The sequence below is a fragment of the Cornus florida genome, unplaced genomic scaffold (genome assembly GCF_030987335.1).
Source record: "Cornus florida cultivar Cherokee Brave unplaced genomic scaffold, ASM3098733v1 CherokeeBrave_3.0.0_Hap2_Chr08, whole genome shotgun sequence".
NCBI lineage: Eukaryota > Viridiplantae > Streptophyta > Magnoliopsida > Cornales > Cornaceae > Cornus > Cornus florida.
Window position 1 is genome coordinate 19,895,994 of NW_026775578.1, and position 24,597 is coordinate 19,920,590.

At 31.7% G+C, this 24,597-nt stretch overlaps 3 protein-coding genes across 3 annotated transcripts; 1 reads left to right on the top strand and 2 right to left on the bottom strand.

The window, feature by feature from the left end:
- Positions 1–1,232: 1,232 nt before the first annotated feature.
- On the bottom strand, positions 1,233–4,420 carry LOC132270653 (uncharacterized). The gene is made up of 2 exons (XM_059771833.1): positions 3,804–4,420; positions 1,233–2,147 (listed from the first exon to the last, which is right to left on the bottom strand). Exons 1-2 carry the CDS (start codon positions 4,134–4,136, stop codon positions 1,428–1,430), a joined length of 1,053 nt encoding a protein of 350 aa, XP_059627816.1. The 5' UTR covers positions 4,137–4,420; the 3' UTR covers positions 1,233–1,427.
- Positions 4,421–14,870: 10,450 nt separating this feature from the next.
- On the top strand, positions 14,871–19,399 carry LOC132270654 (ankyrin repeat-containing protein BDA1-like). Its single transcript, XM_059771834.1, has 2 exons — positions 14,871–15,521; positions 18,701–19,399. Exons 1-2 carry the CDS (start codon positions 15,009–15,011, stop codon positions 19,397–19,399), a joined length of 1,212 nt encoding a protein of 403 aa, XP_059627817.1. The 5' UTR covers positions 14,871–15,008.
- A 1,894-nt stretch (positions 19,400–21,293) lies between these two features.
- On the bottom strand, positions 21,294–22,337 carry LOC132269832 (uncharacterized). Its single transcript, XM_059771068.1, has one exon. It carries the CDS (start codon positions 22,335–22,337, stop codon positions 21,294–21,296), a length of 1,044 nt encoding a protein of 347 aa, XP_059627051.1.
- Between the last annotated feature and the right edge of the window lie 2,260 nt (positions 22,338–24,597).

Here is a 24,597-nt window from a genome sequence, read left to right on the forward strand (position 1 = left end):
AATATGTTAATTTCTATTTTTTTATCTTCTCGGTTTTTCATAACTCATTTCTTTGTCTTTTTAGTTTTTCATAACTTATTTATTTTATCTTTTCAGTTTTTTATAACCGTATCATATTCTTTTTCGTTTTCACAACAACTTTCATGATACTCAAATATAATAATTTAATTGGTACAAAATTTAGAACAAAAATTGCAATATTTTTTAATTTTCAATACTTTACAATTTTTCTTTAAATTATCCTCTTTATTTTTGTTTATGGAGTCACATAGATAATTGGTAATTGAACTGCAACTGAACTTTGGTGACACCGTTAGGCCCGCAGCCCGGCCGTTGCCAACCCTAGTCCGTGATTCTAACCCACAATTCTTTTTTCTTTTTCTTTTCTTCCTATTTTAAATTATAAATTTTTGATGAATCTTTTGAAAACGTGGAGCACTACTAACCACTCGAGCCAAGACAATAATTGTTAAACGAGTTTGTAATATGTTCGGATTGGTAGGAATGATGGATGAGAGGAGAGAATATAAGAGGGATGGAACAAAACTTCATCGAGAGAGCGCTGGAGGAAAGGAAAGGAAAGGATAGAGGGAAGAACTCTCTCTTTATGATGGACTGTCCTACCATTTTGTTTTCATCCAAAAGTACAAGGAAGAGTGGAATGAAAAATAAAAAGTACTTAGCTAAATTTAAAAAATGTTTTACTGTAATTTTAAACTTTTGATATATATATATATATATTAAAACATTTTTTAATTTTAGCTAAGTACTTTTTATTTTTCATTCCACTCTTCCTCGTACTTTTGGATGAAAACAAAATGGTAGGACAGTCCATCATAGAGAGAGAGAGAGTTCTTCCCTCCATCCTTTCTTCCTTTCCTCCAGCGACTGTCCTACCATTTTGTTTTCATCCAAAAGTACAAGGAAGAGTGGAATGAAAAATAAAAAGTACTTAGCTAAATTTAAAAAATGTTTTACTGTAATTTTAAACTTTTGATATATATATATATATATATATATATATATATATATATATATTTAAAGGTATATTAGTAAAGTAATAATAGAATATATTTGCACCCCATACCTCCACCACACTCCAATGATAGAGCATTGTGCGAAGTATCAATGTTAAGCTTATAGCAACCCAAACATGGAGCCAGCCACCGGGTAGGGATGGCTAACAGACTGAGCAAGACTCACAGAAAAGCTTCATTTGATCCTAACCAAACTCACACACAAACTCATGTCTTTTATTACAAAACACAACTTCAAACACTAAAAAACATTTCAGCACATACACCAACAATTAGAAGAACCCTTTTCCCCAAATTGGGGACTTTGAGGGACATAAATAATACACACATAAAATGGTACATATCCTAAAATAGAGTTTGTTAAACGATATATTTATTTAGAAATTAATATTAAACCATATAAGAGAACTTCAATAGGACCTTTGACTTGCAAAAACCATGCAATTTTGCTGCAGATGCCAACAGTAGAAATGGAATTGCCAGGAATAGTAGCGCCAAGGCTTCACGCGGTGATGTTGCCATTATCAAGCACACATATGATCCAAACAGAGTGCACACGCAGATTTGAGGCCATGGTTTCATTGGGAATTCATGTAAGAGTACTATGATCACAGCCACTGATGCAACAAATCCAATGGAGTTGAACAGAATGAATGACGAGGTTACAATTAAATCTCGTTTTTTCGGTTGGAGGCTTCCATTTGCTGCATAATTATATGTGTAGCCCCCTTTGAGAGTGCCACCAGGGAGACTAAATGCTGCTTGGTAGGTTAATTTTGCAACCAATGTGGCCATCAATAACAACAACACACTACATAGAAACTCCTTCCTGGGTTTGACAATATCCTTGATTGGGTTGTCAGATGGCTTGGGGTATCCCTCTCTACAATGACAAACAGCATCAGGGTCAGAATCATGATTGGAGAGATCTCTGGCTCTCAAGGCTCCAGCTTGTCGAAGAACTTTTTCAATCTCGACATCTATATCCCCACAATTTGGTAGAACACGTTGCTTGTCCGGATTGATAAAACATAGAGATTTCATGTCATTTTCATACACTAAATTGCTAATGTTTGGATCAAACTCAGAGGTAAGTAATCCATTTGAAATCTGCATTAAAGAAAGTTGAAGACAATGTAAATGTGTTATTGTTGCAAACAGAGCAAAATAACAAACAAGAACATTACAAAGCAGAAGCACATAGCTCTTGGGTATAAATAATGGATCCCACCACAATGCATCCTATGGATGCAAAGGGTTCGGGTTGTAGACTTCCGTCTTTCTAGCGTTTTTTTTTTTTTGAAAGTTTCCGTCTTTCTAGCGTTGCTCAAAAATAAAAATGATATTTAGATGGAAGACCTCAGCCGAATATCACAATGCATCCTATGAATGCAAAGACTTCGGCAGAAGTCTTCGGTCTTTCACCATTGTCTTGACAAAATTACAAATCAAGTGCCAAAACAAAGGGAAAGGAGATAATATACAGAGTAGAAAGACAAGTTACAGACAAAAAACAAAGTCGGCTTCGAGGAGAATAAAAGGTGGGGAGAGAGAATAAGGTGGGGTGAAACAATGACACAGTAAAAAAGTAATCTCATGATATGATGTAATTTAACCTTCAATGATCATTATTAATACTGAGAAAAACAATAAAAAGACGTATCCACTCGTAAAATGAGAAACAATACCCAAGATAATATGAATGGCCAATGTTATGTTTTGGTCTTGAGCCCACAAAGCTGTAACTTATCATGCCCAAAGACACTACCACACCGTTAGGTATGCGGAATGAAAAGGAAAGAAAATGGAATGAAGTTGGGAATTAAACAAAAATGGTGTAGAAATTGAATTCTCATTCTTGTTCTATGGTTTGTCTGCAGACATGGAATAACACAGGAAGCTGTCACACATGTACTATTATTAGCTGTCTAGCAAGATTCATTTCAAACAAACTTGAGAGAGAAAATAAGAAAATAAGTCAAAGCCTAAAAGAGAAAGAAATGATAGACACCAAAAGAGTCCAAATATTCAAAACCCTTGCATTCAAGGAGTATTGTTTGATCTATCAGCTCCAAAGTTGAAGAACAATCAAACCATACTGATCGGATTCGGGTTATATCAATGCTAAGAGAGGATTTAGCTACTCATGAAGACGGAGAATACCATCTTTGTTGTTGGTTGGTATCTGCAGTTTTTTGGTATCCCCACTTTTTCTGTTGCTTTATGCCAAAGATGCTAAAAAACTGTTAGCATTATGGTCTATAGGGATAGCATCAATGCATATTTTATATACATACACATATACAGCTACAATTGAAATTAGAGTATGGTGTATTACAGTTTGAATTCTACAGTGATATGACAAACAGTTCACAAACAAATCAAGGGGACCCCGGGCCTTGCTGCTGCAAATTATGGCATACATTGCACTGTAACTTCATAAAGAATAAAAAAGGCAGAGGATGCCAAAATCCTTCTGCTAGGTTTTGCTGAGGTTGCAGTTGAAAATTTTATGAACTCATCAGAAGCCGGGGAAATTTATGATTAGTCAACTACTTTTGAAAAAAAAAAAATTTATGCCAAAAAAAGGATTAGAAGTAACAAATAAACATCAACAAGTGAGTTGTCTAGCGACTTCAGTCTCTTACCACTTAAAGGGAGCTCATGAATTCAATTCCCAGAAGATGGATTCAATTCTCAAAAAGAGGCAAGTGTAAGTGAGTACCAATAAAGAAAAAAATAAACAAATAAAAAATAAATAAATACCTGGCGCAAAGAAGCAGTATTCTTCTGTTGATTAAAATGAAGTGAGCCGATAGAGATGGAACTGAGGTTGTATGCTTCAGGGAGAGCGCAAGAGGGGGAGGAAATTTTTATAGTGCTTGCGTTGAAATTTGCACTCCCATTTTCTTCTATATCTTTGAAACAACTCCACGACAGTCGCCGTAATTGTGAGAGATCCAGAATCGGCGAGTCTGTGTGTCCCGACAGCTTATTGTCTTCTTCCTTGATCTCTGCCAGTTCATCCGCGCAGGACGAGTAAGATGCATAGTTGTTTGAGAAAATGACAATAGCATCTCTAGACTCTCTATCTGCCATCAAATGTTTCGGAGCAATCCCTTCTCGACTCTCGTGTTGTTTCTCGTCGTCATCTTTCAAGAGGATAAACAACTCTTTTCCTGACTGAGCCCAATCCAGATGATCTACAAATGTTTTGCGACAATCTTCATCTCTGAAATTCAAGTTGAGATTGAGGCTGAATAGCGAAGAAGAAGCCACTATCTTTTCCACCTGCACAAATATTAAAATATTAATATTATTATTTTGGGAATTTGAGGATCAGTTCTTACTTCTTATATACTAACCACCACACCAGTAATGCAAATAGTCGGTCTCTCTCTTCCAAGAAGAAAAAAATAAAAATAAATAAAAAAAAGTAATAATGGGTTGTGGGGGCAGGGAATTGACCGAGAATAAGTAATGTGTGTGGTAAAGTCGCAGTGGGCCTTACTTCTTCTCTTTTTATCGTCTTTAGCGTGAACTCTCAAAAGACGCAAACGAGTCAAGGTTGTGAAATTTCCGAGTGTGTATGCAATAACTATTTGTAATAATTCTTCGGCGCATGTACTGGAGGTTGAATAAATAATTCGTGAATTTGGTTCCAAACAATTCTATTCGTGTGGTTTGATTCTGATTTCAAATTTTATGATTCCGTAATAGTTTAGAAAAATAATAAATTATTATTCGCAATCTGATTAACGAATTGAGTTTTAAAAAAATTAATCCGATCCATTATCTTAATTATATATTAATATATCGTGTGTGCATATATATATATATATATATATAATATACTTTCTGTATTTTTTATAATAAAAAAATTTGTCTTAAATATAATCATATTAGGTTGTTTGAAAAGCTCAAATCGTGAAAACCGAACCATTTTGATTCGTTATTTCATGGATCCAGGGACGGAGGCATTCAGAGTCCAACCCCCCACGAGAATTTTTTTTATTTTTTATATATATATTATACCCTTGTAAAAAAAAATATTTTGAAATATATACCTATAAAAATTAACCATTGCCCCCACAAATTTTTTTTAAAATTAGCGCTATTGTCCCTACAAATCCACATTGAGCTCCTTTAAAGAGAAAGGACCAATGGCTCAAACCACTGAAAACATCACTCTGACCATCAAACACAAGGTTATTATAATGATTTGAATTTTTTTTTCGCTTATTATAATGGTTTGATTTTTTTTTTTTTTTTTTCTTGTTTCTGTTAAACGTCGCTCCCACTCATATAATTTTTTGATCTGTCCCAGCACGGATCGGTTTGGTTCGGATTAAAGGTCCCCATAAATCGATTCGATTTCAAATTTTACCAATTTGTGAAGACCGAATTATATTAAATTTTACCTCAAACCGAACATCAGTAATTAATCCGGAAAAAAATTACATGAGTTTGAATCACACGTGGGTCAATCATAACACCACCTGTAAATAAATAATAAATAAAATTGCCTCGTTCATTTATTTATTTATTTATTTATCATGTCACAGTGTGAATCCAAGATGCCAGGCAGCATGCCATTTATTCCGGATGAAAAAGAAAAAAGAAAAAGACTAGGTAAGCATAGTCACGACCGGGTTGGATTTGAGTAATGATATTTACACTGCTGTTTTAATTTATTTGTCTATTTTAAGAGTTTTTCGTTTTATCTGATAGTGTGAATAAATTAAAATATAGATCTCATTTACTCTATGATATATATATATATATATATATATCCGACTATATTTTGATTTACTTTGTGATCTTTTCATCCTAATTTAATAGTGGGTGATTGTTACAAGGGGAAACTTGTCCCACATCGGATCCGGATGGGAAATGACATGGGTATAAATGGGTGGGTATGCAAAACTACCCAACAGTTTGAGCTTTTGGGTAAATAGACAAGTGCCCACCCGTTACAGTTGGTATCAGAGCCAGACTCAGTCCTTGATCCGGTGCCACGCCAAGCGCCCGGCCATGAATGCGTCCGGGTGTGCCACCCCGGGTAGGCAGAGTGGCCCAACCGCAACGAGGGCGTTGCGAGTTTGGGTGGGGTAGAATGTTACAAGGGGAAACTTGTCCCACATCGGATCCGAATGGGAAGTGACATGGGTATAAATGGGTGGGTATGCATCACTATCCAACAGTTCGAGCTTTTGGGTAAATGGGTAAGCGCCCACCCGTTACAGTGATAAACCCTAATCTAATCAGTTTGATCCGACACGGTAGAGGCATTCAAATCCAATTTGTGTAATTTTTAATGGTTGAATTAATCCAATTTGTGTAATATTTAATGGTTGAATTAATCCAATTTGTGTATGTTTTTAATGGTTGAATTAAATTAAGGTTAGGTTAATCGATTTAAGTTCAAAATTTATACATTAATCAATTGAGTTAAAATAATGATACAATTATTATTTATTAATACAAATACAAAATGCAAGTAATCGGGGACTCAAATTATCTAGAGCGTCTATTGAAATTAAACATGAATACAGACTGAGCTGATATTTTGCGACTTAGGTTCAACTTACCTTCTATTGTGTATTCCTACTTCATCTTCAAAAAGAAGTGGATTAAATAATTTAATTACCTAGCATGTTTCATTTATTTAAATTTTTTTTAGCATCAATTGAATAAAAACAAAAGAACAATACTTAGTCTTCACTATTCCATTCTCATTTTCAATATGGTGGGGTAGATACCCACCTACCAAATTAGAAATGGTGATATAATTTAATAATTAAACTAGAATATATCCATTTATTATTGATCCACATTCACATCAGTGCGGTTAGTATGAATATGCATTGATCTATTCGGTATGCTAATACTCTTTTCTTCTTCTTCTTCTTCTTCTTTTTAAGTGATTGAATGTCACTCTATTTCGGTTCATGGATCTATTATCACATTCTTTTTTGTAAGTGATTGAATGTCACTCTATTTCGGTTCATGGAGTTATTATCACATTTAAAAAAAAAAAAAAAATTAAAATTAAAAAAAAAAAACTCATGGAACACTCAGGGAAGAAGCCATAAATTTTATATAGATGAGATAACTGCATTACAAAATATAAATATTTTTAACTAACATGATAAATATGTGTAAGAACTTAAAAGTGCAATGTAAAAAATGTTTTAAGTAATTCCAAAAGGAAATTAACCTATAGGATACTCGTAGGAAAGGAGGAAGGAAGTAAGAAGGATAGAATGAAGATTTGTTCTATAAGAAGGAGATAAGAGAACGGATAATAAGATGGTTTTTCTTCACACATATTTGTTATACATAGTGATGGGTATAATTGTAAAACGCACTCTTTCCTCTTTTCCTAACAACACAATAAATTGTCAGTTTTTTTTTTTTCTCTTTGATCCAACCCAATAAAAAAGGGAATGAAATAATTTATTCTTTTAAGAATGTCTAAATCATCTCTTCTTCTATTCCTTTCATTAAATTTTTTTCTTTCCTACTTAACAAAGCATAACTCACGGACACAAAAGGGGAAAGAAAAAAAAAGGAAATATGGAATGCTATAGAATAATTCATATATATATATATATATATATATATATATATGGATTAGAGACACATTCGGTGTAAGCTCGCAAAAATGTGTAAAACATAAATAGTACACGGCTTGTAGTCCATGTATAAAGATGTCTTCTCTAAATGAGAAGGTTGATAATTCAATTCTCACTAAGGACACATAATTTTTATAATAATTATTAATTTTAGAAGAGTTAGGTTTAATGAAATTTAAAAAAACATACATCTAACTCTAAACTGGATTAGTAATTTAATTCATGATTATATGGAGAAAAAAGTATTATTATTATATATAATAATATATTATATTAGGATAATTTGCACTTACACCCCCTTAGGTTTGCAATAAGGACAGATAGATACAACTTAGGGAGAGAGTGATTCAATTACTTCCTCACGTTTGTAAATTTGAACAACACCCCAATCATAATAAGAGAACCTAATTATCCTTTAAATTTTGAATTGACCCATTTAAATTATTAAAGTATGTTGACCAAAATGACCATTAGAAAAAAAAAAAAAAAAAAAAAAAAAAAAATCAAACTCCACCACTGTGGCCGCCAATGTCATATGCTATAGAGAGGGCGGACTAGGAATTTTTAATTGGTGGGGCCAAACTAGTAATGTAAAATTAAAATTTTAAAATAACATAAAATCATTGTAAGAAATTTTTTTGTGCAAGTTTAATGTATATTGTTAAATAGTGTCTATAAATGATATACAATAAAATTGAAGAGAAAAGTTGTCGATTGAATCATTATTGTCAAGAGAATAATTTTTTTTTTTTTTCCTTTCTAATTCATAACAAATAATATTTATGTATGTGTGTGAATATATATGTGCGTATATAGCATGTTGTTATAAGGATTACCATAATAATTAATAATTTTTTTTTACTAAATTTGATCTTTTATAGCAAGAGGTTTATTGAAATTTGAAGGGGTTAAAAGTAATTTCATTATTAAACTATATTTAATATCAGGGAACCATATAGATTTTTTTTAAAATTAGAGAGATTAACTTTAATTTTTATATAGAAAATAACTATTAGTATCTATGATTTAGAACCATAAATGCGAACTTTAATTTTTATGTAAAACATTACCATAAATAATTTTAATTTAATACTATAATAAGGTTTTGCAAACAAAATTGCGAGGGCCATGGTGGAGTTTTTTTTTTTTACCAAGGGTCATTTTGGTCAAATCAAAGGACTTGTAAAAGATTAATATTATACTTTCATGATTTAAATGGGTCAATTCAGAAATAAAGAGCAATTACGTACTCTCATCATAGTTGGGGTGTTGTTGTTCAAGTTTGCAAACTTTAGGGAGCAATTGAATCACACTCTCTCTAAATTGTATCTACAAGTCCTTATTGCAAGTTGTAAGTGCAAATTACCCATTATATTAAATTGAAGTATTTGCAATTTTAGAATAACGAGAGTTAATGCAATTTAAAACATAAAATTTAAGAAAACATACATCTACTCTCAACTGGATTAGTAATTTAATACATGGAGAAAAAAATATTACTCGGTATTATTATATATAATGATATATTATATTACATTGAAGCATTCGTTAAAATAATTTATCTTCTCAAATTGGTTAACGAATTCGTGGTACTTGGTGAAGACAAATGGAATTATTAGAAAAATCAAGAGCTGATAGATATGGAACAACTCTGAAGGGTGGGTGGGAGTAAATAAATAAATAAATAATAATAATAATACTGTAATAATGAAGAAAAAGTTTTGAAATTGTAGAGCTGAGAGAAAAGCAAAGATTGAACTTGATGGAGCAAGTGATGTTGTACGTGTAGTAGTTGATATGTGTTGGAAATATATTTATACCTTTGTGTCTTGGAAATAGATTGAACTTAATGAAGAACAAGTTTTGAAATTGTAGAGTTGTAATATTATAATATTTGGTGGTAGAGACAAGAGAGAAGAGGATGAAGATGACTAGAAACTACCAAGTATTTTGTTTAGTTTTCCTCTTAACATCTTTTACGATATTTTTTTTGAATAAATTTTAAACAAATTTATACATTTATATTATTGTTCTAACATTATTATTCCAATAATAACAACTTGATCATGGTATCTCATGAAATATCAAATTTAAGTTTCGAATCTTCTTGAATTCAAAAAATTTCTTGGGGGAAGTGAGTGCAGTGAGAGTATATATATGTATATAATTCAAATTATGAAATAATGTCCATTTATAAATTTCAATTAAGTTGGATGTTCAATTCATTTCGTCTAAAATAATATTTAGGTCTTCACTAGTGAGGATCTACATACTCATTATTAATGTGAACTAATAATAAATTGACATGTAATATTTAATTACCAAATCAAAGATGGTGAGTGAATATTCACTTACCAAATCATAGATGAGAATCAAATCATTATATCTGATAATTAAAATAGGATATGTCCAATAATAAATTAGGATGTGTCTATTTATTATTGGTTCACAGCAGTAAGTATGTAGTTGATTCTCACTAGTGAGGACTTAAATATTGTTAGTTGGTCCACAAGAATTAGACTATCATTCTAATTTATTTATGGTTAAAGTGTAAAAAATTCTCTTGAACTATTACTTTTTACAAATAACCCTCCTAACCTAAAACAGTCCCGAACTATTGATATGTTGCAATTAAGGATAAACTCATCGCAAAAGACTATTTTACCATTTCATATTAAATTTGTCATTTCTTATTAAATTATTTTTATTATATTTTAGCTTATCTAAATATTAAATATGTTATTTACCTTAATTTTATTATTAATATCAATTTATCATAAAAATGAAAAAAAAAAAAGATTTGTAACTACCATTTTCTAAAATTTTTAACTTATTATTAAACTTTATTATTTATAATAAAACTTATTATACCCGGTTCAAACTTTTTTACCGTAAAAAAGTACTTTCTTTTTCATATAATGTATTGATGAAAAATTAATAAATTTCTTAAATAAAAAGCACCTTCCTTTTAATGTAATATATTTAGGAAAATTTAAGAAATTAATTAAATTATTTTAAAAAAATTTATTTAAGATTTTTATTTAACCAATTTATTTAAAAAAATTAAAGGTAAATTTATACAAATTTAATAAAGAATATGACATCAAATTAATATGATTTTTTTTAAAAAAATTTATATTAATAAGAAAAATATATTAAGTGTAATTAAATAAGAATAGGCATTATGATCATTTAATAAAATATATTTTAAGCATTGTTGCATTTTGTAACAAAATGTGATACCACTGAACACTATGGGTTATATTAACGCATAATGTATTTTTCAAAGTGTAAAATGCAAAAAATATGGTTGAAAGCGATTATTTGCAAATTCAAACATAAATTTTTTTGAACTTTACCTTTACCTTTACCTATTTATTTTTGTGTATTCTAATACCAATGGCTTGGGGGCCATTTTGTCATTAATAGTTAGCTTTAATTAATTTTGTGTGGAACTCCCAATGAAGCTACTCGAACGCGGTTTGGACGAAACTTCGTTCACCAAAAAGAAAAACGACTTTGAATTAAACGGGTCAAGTGGTGTAGAAAATGAAATTTATAGGGTTTGGGCGAAGAAACTTCCTTCAACAAAAAGGATAAAAAAAATCTGGTCAAGTGGTGTGGAAATTTTTAGATAGCCTGACACGCGGTTTCTTCTCTAGTCCAGATTCTTCTCACTTTCCGGGAAAAGAGAGAAAATAAAGCTCAAACTATTTTCCAGTAAATTTCAAATGGGAATTGAAACTGTCTCGGTCAACGTGGAATAAATTAGGAAAAATGATGTATAGGTAGACTTAGAATCCTAAATAAAAATATAGTCTATTTTTAAAGTTCATATTTCAATTTGATTGAGTTGAAGAAAATAATTACAAAAACATCAAGAATTATTATTAAGGGCCAAAATACCCTCAAGCTCTTATTTCAAATTACCTAATATCCTTCTTAAGATAATATAATTTGAAAATATTGCCTCTTTAGTTGTTATTTCCTTCTATAATAAAATTGTTTAATTATCAACAATATATATATATATATATATATATATATATATATTTTATCAAAGAAAGTTATCCAAATTATCTGTTCAAAGTGATTTTAGTATAATCTATTCTAAGACCAAATTCACAAAATTATAGAATAATATATATATATATATAAACTTGCTAAAAAAACCTAAACTATTTTGCTAAGAGCACAAGAGGAAGGTAATGCTGAAATCATTCCCTTACAGCTCTTCTCATGTTCGAGAAAAATATTCCAGTTACTAGGAAAGAAGAGAGCAATGGATATTTTTTCAACAACTCGTTTGATCTTAACAATCTAATTTTATAATAGACTCATTAATTACTCGTTTGATCATTATGAATTGACCAAAATAATTGTTGTAATGGATTTGATTTATATATATATATATATATATATATATATAGATTTTTTTCTCTCATGCACATCGTTTTTTTCAAGCAATACTTCAAATGGCAATCCAAAAAAAAAAACACCAATACTGAGATTGGTTAGAACAAAGCAGGGTTTCTAATTTTTTTTGGTGTTTTGGAATAATGTGATATTATGAAGGATATATAGGTATTTTGGACCTTAAAAATAATTCCTAATGCATTTGTAATAATTTTTTTAAATTCAATCAAATTGAAAAGTAAACTTTTAAAATAGACTATTTTGTTATTTAAGAGTCCTAATTCTACCTATATGTAGTTTTCCTCATAGATTAAGGTGTGACGTCTCATGAATTTATTAAATTAAAAATCCCAACACTGATGTAAAGGTATTAAAATTTTGATTTAAAATAGTGGATTGTATATCAAGTAATATATATATATATAACTAGCATATGAGTATTACGTATTTAAAATCAACAAGGAGTGCTGCTTCTCCTAAAGTAAAATATTATGATTGAATATTTATTCGTTGTTACAGGAGTGTTGTGTCGTCAATGAAATGTGATGTGTGATTGATTTAAAATGCACTAAAAAACATATTACGCTCTATTATTAGTCATCAGAGCGTGTATTGTAAAGAAAAAATCGTTGACGATAATTTTATGTCATCCATGTAGACAAGAAAGAGGGTGCCTCGTTCTAATAAAGAGAGGCCTCATTTTTTTTTTTTTTTTTTTGTACTTTTTCTTTCACCAGATTGTGTGTCATCATGATACATGAATGATGAAACTTTACCGTAATAAGTAATTGAACACAAAACTCTTTCAACTTTCAAAACTATTTTAAAAAGATAAATTTCTAATTTTAGAAGGGTTAATGCTACCTTTAAAATTTATAATATTAAAGATGGACAATTAATCCGATATGAAGTGATTTATTTATTTATTTATTTATGTGCAATAACATTAATGGCTGGTGAACGGGGCCTCATCTACAAAAAGTAGTCAGGTCAGTTGCTTTATTGATTTTTCTCCCGAAGGTGTAATTATCTGGTACTTTCTCTTCTTCCGCGTTGAGTTAGAATAAATTTTCCCTTGAAAAAACTTGCTTCCGTGTGGAAAATCTCAAATGCGGTTTCAGTGAAACTTCCTTCAACAAGACTCTTTCGGAGTCAATGCTGAAGATTAAGCGAAACGACGCATACGGCCTTGTTTGCTTTATCAATTGGAAGACTCATTCGGAGTCAATGGTGAAAATTAAACGAAACAAGGTATACGGGCTTGTTTGCTTGTAATCACACTTCTGGATAAAGGAAAGGTAAATTGTTTATGTGATAGTGTTATCTTTAATTAGTATAAGACCTTTAGGAGTACAATTGAAGAGTAAAAACTAATCTCATATCGTTTTTTTATAAAAACATTAAGGACTAATTTGGTGTGGTGGAATGAAATAAAAGAAAATGAAATGAAATAATTTTTTTTTTTATTTTTTCATTCTCGTGTTTTAGTGCCAATTTTACACTGGAGTCTTTAGTATAGTTTCTTAATATAAAAGAGTATCTAAAAGATTTCTTTTGAATTTAAAATATTTAATGCTTTCTTAGGAAAATGAGATGACAATGAAATACTTATTATATTTAATTAACATGGAAGTTTCCAAAAATAAGGTAACAGGAATCCCAAATTAAGAATTATTATTTTAACTTTGAGAGGTTTCGAATTAAATTGAAATTTTGGGAACTTTGGACGGACTAAGATCCTAAGCAAGTCATACTGTACAGCATGGGTAAAACATGATCAAGTTAGAGCAAAGTATCATAGTCCACTGTGGACATGTAGCACTAACCGTTCCAAAGAGACATACTCACTAAACAAATTAATATATATAAAAAAATTTGTAACAGTAACTTCTACTCAAAATTTGTTATGTATTTCTTGTTTCTTAACTATTTAAACACGTTTAAAATATTTTTATTAAAAAATAGATTTATTGAATCTCATAAAAAAAAAAAAAAAAAAAATTTAAAAATTCGATTACTAGAATGTTAGGAGCTTTGTCCCGACTAATTCACAAAATCAATACAAAGCGATCCTTCCACACGAATCGAGTAAAACTCGAATTATGTCTACGATTATTTCATAAAACACAAAGTTCTATAACTTCACGACTGGAGCCAAACCCTTAGGTTAATCTCATATATTTTTAGTGCTAAACAACTAGTCATTTTTTAGGAGTATAAAAAATTATCCAAAACTTTTAACTGAAAAGATATAATAATATTTTATTAATTTATTTGTAGAATATTTTTGTTTATATATATATATTTGTATTGGAGCCACAATGTGATTTAAACAATTTTTTTTTTTAATTGAATTAAAATTAAATTAATTATAATTTGAATTCATAATGTAATAATCATTGACTAAAAGTTGAAAGGAATATAAAAAATTAATGAAATGAATATATTAACTTAGATAATAGTGAAAACTTATAACAAAAAAACTACAAATGGTAAAATTGGAAATTGAATAGGTTTAGAACTAAATTGTTGAAAATTAATTTTTGGATCTTATTGAAAATTAATAAGAATTGTTGGATTTTAAAAAAGAAAAAGTAAGACAAATTAAAGACTGAAAGTTTTGGTCTTAGAAATCAAATACTAATATATTACATTAAAGTATCTCTAGCAATGTGTTAAAACATTAGAATATATACAATCGGTAAAACTGTTTTTACTCTAAATTAAACTAATCGAAAAAAAAAAAAAAAAAAAAAGAAAATCAAATCCAACATACTCTAGCATCACTATAAAAGTTTTTTTTTTCTTATTCTTTTTCCAAGCATTTGTATAAATAGAAGCAAAGTAGTTCATTTTCATCCTCTCCTAGTCGTATTAACATATATATATATATCATCAGCTACCAAACAGATCGAAAATGATGTGGGGAGTAACGGAAACAAGAACAAGTCCAGTAATGGTGGCGCTTAGCCAGGGTAACATCGACGGTGCAAAGAATCTCATCAGGAATAATCCGGAACTTGCTGCTCAGAGAATTAAGTGGGTGGATGGTTTCAGTACTATTATGCACCTCGTCTGTGTATATGCTGCTGCCGAAACTGTGCAGGCACTAGTTGAGGTTACACCTGATTATCTGTGTTTACTGCTTACAGATGATCAGAGAAGAACCCTTCTTCATATTGCCGCAGGGGAAGGCAGAGAAGAAGTTGTGGGGGTATTAATCACTGCGTGTCCCAGGTCCATCCAACAGTTGACTTCTCTGGCAGAGACTGCTCTTCATGTCGCTCTCAAAAAGGGCCACTGGGGCTGTTTTCGAGTGTTGATGGAACAACTTCAGAACCTCAACCCCCAGTGGATGGAGCTTCTTAACCGCCAAGATTTTGAGGGCAACACTCTTCTCCATACTGCAATTTTGCACAAGCAAGTCGAGGTCTCCCCTCTCTCTCTCTCTTTCCAACACATTTACTCATCATATCTAATTCATACCTGGGTATATACACTAGTTTGTGCATATATTTATTATAAATGCTGCATATACTGTTCATTTGCATATATATATATATATATATATATATATATAATAGATCATACCCATATAGCCTCTTGCATTGAGATATTTTTTTTGGCTTGATCAGCCAGGGCGCAGACAGGAATTTTAGTTTGGGGGCCAAACTTTGACTATGTAATTAAATTTTATTCATAATATATATACCTCAAGAAATTTTTAAAATGAAAAAAAATGCAATCTTAAAAAAAAAATAATAATAATAAAATAAAAATAAATAAATAAATTTGATATGAGAAACAAATTTATAGAGGAGCAAACAATAATTTTTAAGTAAAATATGAAGAGAGAGAGATAGCATCGTTAAAGAATCAAATTTTCTTCAACAATTGTTTAATTATTCAAAAAGTCATTTTGAAAAAACCTTTTGAGTACTTTCAGTTTACTTTTGAAAAAATATATCATTATTATCTCCATGAAAGATTCAGAAAAATATTAATTTTAACTAAATAAAATCACATTAGTTCTATAACTTTAGTAACTTATACAAAAAATTAATAGCTATACAATTTGTCATTTAACAAGTGACAACTAGAATTATTAATATATGTCTCACAACATTTTGGTTTCTCCTCCATTCTAATAAGAACTCGCAAATGGCTATTAGTATATAATTTTAGATATTTTAATTATAGAAATCGTAAGACTAAAATGTGTGAGAAAAAGAAAAAAACAAGTGAATGCATTTTTATTAAAAATGACGGGACATCAATGTATTTTTATCTTTTAAATTAATATACATGTATATATGTAAATGAAATAATGATGAGGGTTCTACAATCATAATAACAAAAAATTATGTTTCACAAGATTTTATAATTTTTTTTTGGAAGGTATGTTCCACAAGATTTGAGTTTTCAAGAGTATAACTAAAATGGTCAGAGTAAAATTTTTGTATAAGTTTCAAAAGGATACAAGTTAAATTAATTTTCAAACTCTATATTTTTAGGACTCCAATTTAAAATTTATTTATAAATTAACTATTTTTTGGAGGTATATTAAAATTTTTAAAAACCTTTTTGTGTGTGGGGGGTAGTATCTTGATCATATGGGCTTAAAAAATAAAAAAATGCGCTTTCATATAGAAAAAATAAAATGATGATGTTGTAAAAATGGTGATCTCTAATTAAAGCTTGCTTGTATGGTTTGATCTTTCAATCTACGATTATGTGCTCTGTTTTTGCTCCTCTTCTTCTCCCTGGTTCACAATCTCACTTTGCTTGGGGTAAAAGAAAAGTGAAGTGCTTATATGTAGGTGTGTCACTCAAATTGGTATGAGACTTTTTTGGATAAAATCTAAGAGTAAAACTGTGTAAACTCAGACTCAAAGCGGACAATATCATACCATGTGGTGGAGTCAGAGTGGATCATTACAAATTGTCAATCATACCAACATGTGGTCCACCACTAAACCAAAAAACTCAACTCTCTCTCATCTAAACAGACTAACCCTAACCCTCGCCTCCCCATCTCTAAGTCCTCATTAGTCCTCTACTCCTCTCATCTTCAGTCCTCATCTCTCATCAACCCTCTCGACACAGCTTCTTAATCACCCACACACCATCTCAGTCCTCGTCTCTCATTAGCACTTTTGAGACAGCTTTTCAGTCACCCACACACCATCTTGTCATCTTAAACTTCTCAGTCAGCGACACGGTCACACTGGCTTCTCCGATTTACACTCACACACCATGGGATGGGATGTTTTAGAAGATGTGGCTACTGGGCTCAAAGGCTCAAAGCCTTCAAATAAGTAAGAGAACACTGGAACAGGAAAAAAGTTCATAGGCGGGAAACCAAATCGAACCGTATGCACCCTTTTTTATAGTGGGTTCACATGTTTTTGTAACTTCAAGACAATGAGGGTAAATTAGAAATATTAAAACGTACGTAGTACATTGGATTTTGAATTGGGACATTTATTTTGGGATAGCCAAAAATAGAAAGTGAACATATTTTTTGGAACATAGAGAATATAATGTTAAATTTATCCCTTTCTTTTACAAATAAATAAATAATAATAATGATTATGATTATTAAAGAATATAATTTTGTTCCACTACACTTCAACAATAAAAATACCAATTTATTTGATACTATAATCTAATTACATACGTATAAAATTTGAAATTATAATATTTTTTCAATTTTATATTAAGAATTTTTAAAAATTGCTAATTGCTGGCCACTAATTTTTTTTTGCCTTTTTTTTATTATTGTAAATAGATTCTAATTAAAAAAATTAGAGGTAAAGGCTATAGTAGGAAAGAGCAATGCAATTCCTTGAAAAGGGAAAGGGGTAGGGAGCGGGGGACTAATTACCTAGTATTTTTTCTAATTTTAAGTTAAATAGATAGAGAATTTATTAATATCATTTATATCACATACGCTGCCGTACTATTTGTTTACTGGTTTATTTTTTGGGGGTAAAAGGCAATATCCGGCCTTACTATTAAAAGTAGCCAATTCTACTTTTTTTTTGAAAGGTAACTTAAGGTTATTAAAGGTGGTTTTGGTGAATGTTTTCATGGTCGAGCGATTGTGTTGTTTTTGGGATTCGAACATTAAGCATCTCCAACTTTTAATTTAAAATTTTTATTTTTATTTCTTTAAAAAAAGAAAAAGAAAAAAAGAAAGAGGTGGTTTGCAAATTAAAGTATTTGTGACCCCTTCAAATTTCAATAAATAATTATAGTCTTATTTTTTAAAAAAATAAAATCTAGTAAAAAAAAGTGTTAATTGTTATTATAATTTTTGCTACAACAATTAACATATAACTACAAATATATATATATAAGAAAAAGAATATTGACACTTGACAATCTCATTTATGGACCACTATTATTTATTTATTTATTTTTTTTTTTATTTTTTCATATCATTTATAGACATGTTACAAGTATAAATTAAAATGGGAAAGGTAAAACCGTTACAATTATTATTGTTATTATTATTATTTAAAAAAAATTGTATGTTCCTGTTCTACACACACGGGTATTGAATGCAATTCTAATCAATATGTAAAATTTATTTGTCTGATTTAGATCGTGAAACTGTTGGTCTCTTGCGAGCACAGAAATGGTGATTGTGTGGTGGATGTGAACTCCATGAATAATTTGGGTTTAACGGCCTTGGACCTCCATTACCGACAAATGTATGATGAAAATGATAGAGAAATCTGTGACATTCTTCACGAGGCTAGTGTCAAGAAAGGACAATCATCTAATAATTGTTCACAATCAGATTCAGAGAAGATGATGATGCAGGAAAGCATGAAGTTGATGAGGAAATCGTTGTTGCTGGCATGGTTGATTTTTGTAGCAAGTGCTGCTTATCAGTCTCTCTTCAATTTAATCGATCTCTATCCCGCAGAGCAGACTGTTGAAATTTTAACCATCAGTTTTGAAGATATAATAAGGTCTCCTAACCAACTACCGGAAGTGTTCTATGCTATCATGACTAACACGCTCGCATTTTTGGTCAGTCTGTTCGCCATTTTTCGCACCTTCTGGTCCATGGCTACTAGTAAATGGTCACTCTGCTACCATGCAGCTCCCTTGTTGGTCGGTGCCGCAATACTTGTCAATTGTGGTCTTGCTGCCAAGAAGACCATGCCCAACTTCTTGGTGACTATTGGCGCTCACCAGATTCCAAGTTTCTGGGCCATGTGGTGCTTGTTCGATTTCCCTTTAATTTTTCTTGGAGTTGCAGCATCGCTTATGGTGAAACTGATTTATTTATAAATCAGCTACTTATGGGTCTGATCAGTAGTGAAGCATGATGCTTTCACTAGGTTGCCAACTTTGTTTGACGAAGAAGAGGTTCCAACCCTATATCTATCACTTGGAGAGGAAATATCATTGAACAGATACTTGGTGGTCTTTGTAAGCCTAAATAAATGGCTTCTTGTTTTTTCTTTGGGGAATAATATGAAGTCTTCACCTTGTTTCTCTCTCTTTTTGGGTATTGGAATCGAGTATGCAATGAAGTCGTTGAATTCATTTAATATAGTTTGTGATATTGCAATGCAAACTGTTCGTGCAGTTTTTACGCCGATCAATGGACTCTTGCGGGTATGTCAGAGTATTTGTACAAAACACCCAAAATATTGAAATGAACACCAGCCTATCCCTTTTTCCGTGACTGACTTTCAGGCGAATGTATAGGAGAGAGACTAGTAAGAACTCCCAATAAGGTTCTTTTATACCTTGATGCAAGGACTTTTTATCTGGGTGTTAAAAGAATGCAATGACTAAAGAAAAATTTGAATGAAAAAGGCTGAATGAAAAAGCCGAACGAAAATAAGCGGCAAGAATTTAATCAATTGCCAGCAAAATGTAATGACAAGAATTTAATCAATTACCATTGAATTGAAATCATCTTAAAATTAAAATTGCATAATTAAAACTGGCATAATGAAAATTGACTGAAAGAGTAGAAGAACAAAATGCAGTGACAAGAATTTAATCGATTGCCATAAAGAAATTGATAAAATGATGTAGAGTCAATTGAATAAGAAATGCATGTTTTGTGGGTGGTGTTGGACCAATTGGAATGAATTACAATACTTCTATTTATAGAAGTTCTAAATCAACTTATTTTCCTACTTTCTTGCTCTGAAAATCCTCTTCTCCTTGATTTTCTTCACTTTATTGTTCAGACTAGGTCAAAACCCAGTGCTCTTTTACTTCCTATCTCATCTTGCTTCGTCTTGCTTCAATAGAAAATCCTTGCTGAAAACCGTCCTTGATTTAGTCAAATACAAGTTGCCGAACTGTTGCTGAAAAGTTGCTAAAGAAGTTGCTAATTTTTAGCAACTCCTTTCTTTAATCTCGGCTGAGGTATTTCTCTAAATACATGACTCATGTGACTGCCCTTCTTTATTGAAATTCCTTCTCCAAATGAATCCCTATTTCCTAGGGATTTCATTCTAGCCGAATCTCCAATGTTCCCTTTTCAATTAATAACCAAATTTGAATTAATTCAAATTCCTGTTGCAATATATATTTAACAACCAACCTATTGATAAAGTGGTTGAAATATATTTCCCTAGATTACCTCCTTTTGTCTTTCCATTGGCTTACTTCCCTTGGAATCATACCGAACACGTGTTGGCCCCTCACTGGTCCACGTCACCGCTGAGGTGGCTGCCAAGTTTTGGTGCCAACAAATGCCCCCTGAATTTCAAATGCCATTATCACTTATGATAAGAGGCTTTCGGAATTTTTATAACACGAAAGAAACTGGTAGCCAACGAGCTTCTAGACTTTATTTCTTTCGGACCACCTCTAAATTGGTCTTTATTTGTTTACCGCTTTAACAAATTCAATACTTAGCAAGAGTTTCCTTTTATTAAAATAATTAAATCAGCCTATAAATGGCCGAATTTTATTAATCATAAAGGTACACATGGTCAGCCAAAGGTATTGGCTGACTCTAATTTTCCCTTTCAAAGATTGTTGGCACATACCTCTTAAGGTACTAGCCATTAATGGGGTAATCATGCAATCGGTCACTAAGATACTTCTGCCTGTATGCTCCTTCACTTAGGACTTAATGGACTAAGTACGGCCCTTCCCATTTATGAGACCATTTCCCATAATTTCTATCAACCTTACCTATTGGCAAAATAACTTTTCAAACTAAATCTTCTTCAGCAAAAGACTTAGGTTTTACCCTTTCGTTATAGATCCTCATTACCTTTTTCTTGTGAGCTATGATATGATCCAAAGCATCCAGCCTGACTTTATCTAAGTCTTCCAATTCTATTAACATTACTTTAGTGTAATCAGCCAGAGTTAGACTATTTTGGAATGCAACTCTGGCCGATTTAACCTTCATTTCCATAGGCAGAACATCGTCATGTCCATAAGTTAACATATTTGGTGTGATTCCCGTGCCTATTCTTTTTGAATTTCTATAGGCCCATAGAGACTCAGACAAAGTCTCATGAAACCTTCTTGGCTTTTCTTTGATCATTCTTTCAATGATCTCAATTAAAATTTTATTTAAAGACTCAGCCTGACCATTTTCTTGGGCATAGTATAGTGTAGAGGTTGACATATGGATGTTCATATTGTGGCCGAATTGTAACACATCAGCTGCCCTAAACACTGTTGCATTGTTTGAAACAAGTGTTTCCGGAATTCCAAATCTATGGACAATATGTTGTTCCATGAAGTTAATTATTGTTTGTTGATCAACCATTTTACAAGCTTTGGCCTCAACCCATTTAGTAAAATAATCCGTGGCAACAATCACCCAGTGATGGCCTTCACTTGATGGTGGATTAACTTTACCAATAAGGTCAAGGCCCCATCCTCTGAACGGCCATAATTTGACTATTGGCTGTAATTCCTTTGCTAGCACGTTTTGAATCGGCCCATGATTTTGACAAACTTGGTAGCCTCTTGCATAATCTATGCAACCTTTACTCATTCTTAGCCAATAGTATCCATATCTTCGGATCAGCCATCTCATTTTAATTCCTGCTTGGTGGGCTCCACAACTGCCTTCATGTACCTCGGCCATAACCTGGAGTGATTCTTCCTTACTTATGCATTGTAATAAAAGTCCATCTTCCAGCCCTTTTCTGTATAAATCTCCATCAAAGAGTAAAAAGTTGACTGCTCTTCTCTTGACACTTCTGTCGGTCTTGATGTTTGGATTTCGAAGAAACATTATGAATGGTATTCTTCAATCATCCTCAGCCAGATCTTCAATTTCAATTATCCAAGAATCAGCCATCTCAGTATTTCTTAATTCGGCTGACGGCAATGATCTTTTTGTTATCTTTATCAATTGATCTTCTACTCCGGCTGGTATTTTTATTCCGGAGGCTGCTTGGGCCATGATATTGGCCTCCTTATTCTGTCATCTCGGCCAAAACTTAAGTTGAACAGTGTCAAATTGATTAATCAACGAAGTAGCCAGAGAATAAAACGGCCTTGATTGCTAACTTAAGCATTTGAAATCTTTAGTAATTTGGCTAAGTACCAAATTTGAATCTTCCAAAATTTTAACATCCCTAACAGCCATTTCAATTAGAATTTTTAAGCCAATTATAAGTGTTTCATATTCGGCCTGATTATTTGAATATTTAAAATCTAAGAAAAATGAAAATGAAGTTTTTCTTTCTGCTGGAGAAATGATAGCAATACCTTCCCCTGCCCCATCGGCCGTGCTTGATCCATCGAACATCAATATCTAAGCGGTTAGAAATATGGCTTATGACTCTAACTCATCGTAAACCTGTGGATCAATATCAGTCGAAGGATGATCGGCCAAAAAATCAGCCAGAACTCTTCCTTTAACTGATTTTTGTGGGACAAAGATAAAATTGAATTCCATCAAGCCAATGCCCGCTTACCTATTCGGCCAGTGATCAATGGTCTTGACAACTTGTATTTAGTCACATTAGTTTGAAAAAGAATGTAAACATTAACCGGCCTCATGGATACCCTTATTTTCATGGCTGAATAATACAAAGATAAACAAAGCTTCTCAATTGAGGAATATCTGCATTCAACATTAGTTAGTACTCTGCTTAAATAATAAACAACATGTTCCTTCCCAAGTTCATTATCCTGAGCAAGCATGCTGCCAACTGATTCTTCTGCGGCCGATAAATAAAGTTTCAACGGCCATTTCTTCCTTGAAGGCATCACTATCGGGGGGTTTGCCAAATACTCTTTCATTTTTTCAAAGGCCTTCTGATGGGATTCATCCCAATGAAATTTCTCATGTGATTTAATTTCAATAAAGGAGAAAAAGCATGTACTCGACCAGCATGGTTAGAAATAAATCTTCTAAGAAAACCTACCTGGCTGAGAAACCTTTGTACCTGTTTTTTGTTGGTTGGGGCCATAGCATTCATAATAGCTTTAGCCTTATTATGATCAAATTCTATGCTTCGTTTGTGCACCAAGAATCCCAAGAAATTCCCGGCTGAGACCCCAAAAGCACACTTTAACGGGTTCATTTTCAATTTGTGAATTTTCATCCTTTTAAAAGCCTTTTTCAAGTGTTCCAAATGCCGTTTTTTGGCCGATGATTTCACAACCATATCATCTATGTAAACTTCTATAAATCGGCCAATCATATCATAGAAGATTGAATTCATTGCCCTTTGATAAGTAGCCCGTGTATTCTTTAGGCCGAATGGCATTACAACCCACTCAAAAGTACCAATTGACCCAGGACATCTAAAAGCCGTTTTGTGAATATCCTCCTCGGTTATATAGATTTGATTATAACTTGAATGGCTATCCATAAAAGACATAATTTCATTTTTAGCAGCCGAATCAATAAGTTAATCGGTCACTGACATTTGTTATTCGTCTGTTGGAGTGGCAATATTTAAATTACGAAAATCCACACAAATCCTAAGTTTACCATTTTTCTTTATTACTGAAATAACATTAGATAACCATTCAACATACCTAACCGTTCGGATAAATCCTGCCTTAAGAAGTCTTTTAATTTCTTCTTTAATTTTGAGCATTACTTCCAAGGACATCCTCCTTGGTGATTGTTTATATGGCTGAAAGTCTTTCTTGATAGGCAATCTGTATTCTACCAACTTCCGTGACATGCCAGGCATCTCTTCATAGCTCCAAGCAAAGCAATACTCGTATTCCTTTAATAACTTGATCAAATCAGCCTGAAAATTAGGCTCAAGTAAAGCACTAACAAAAAATGGCCGATGATCTTCTTCAGTACCAACATTAATTTCATATAAAAGGATCCTGAACCTCTGCCTTATTGTTTTCCATCTTGAGAGGGGCTGACTCCAGATCTTCAAGTTGAATTGTACTTAGTTTTTCAAAACCTTCTTCAACTATATCGGCCATATTGGCCGATACTTCTTCAGATAACTGCTCTTCTCTGGCCAATCTCTTTTCAGCCAAATATGTTTTCAGTCTTATGCAAGCGGCCCTAA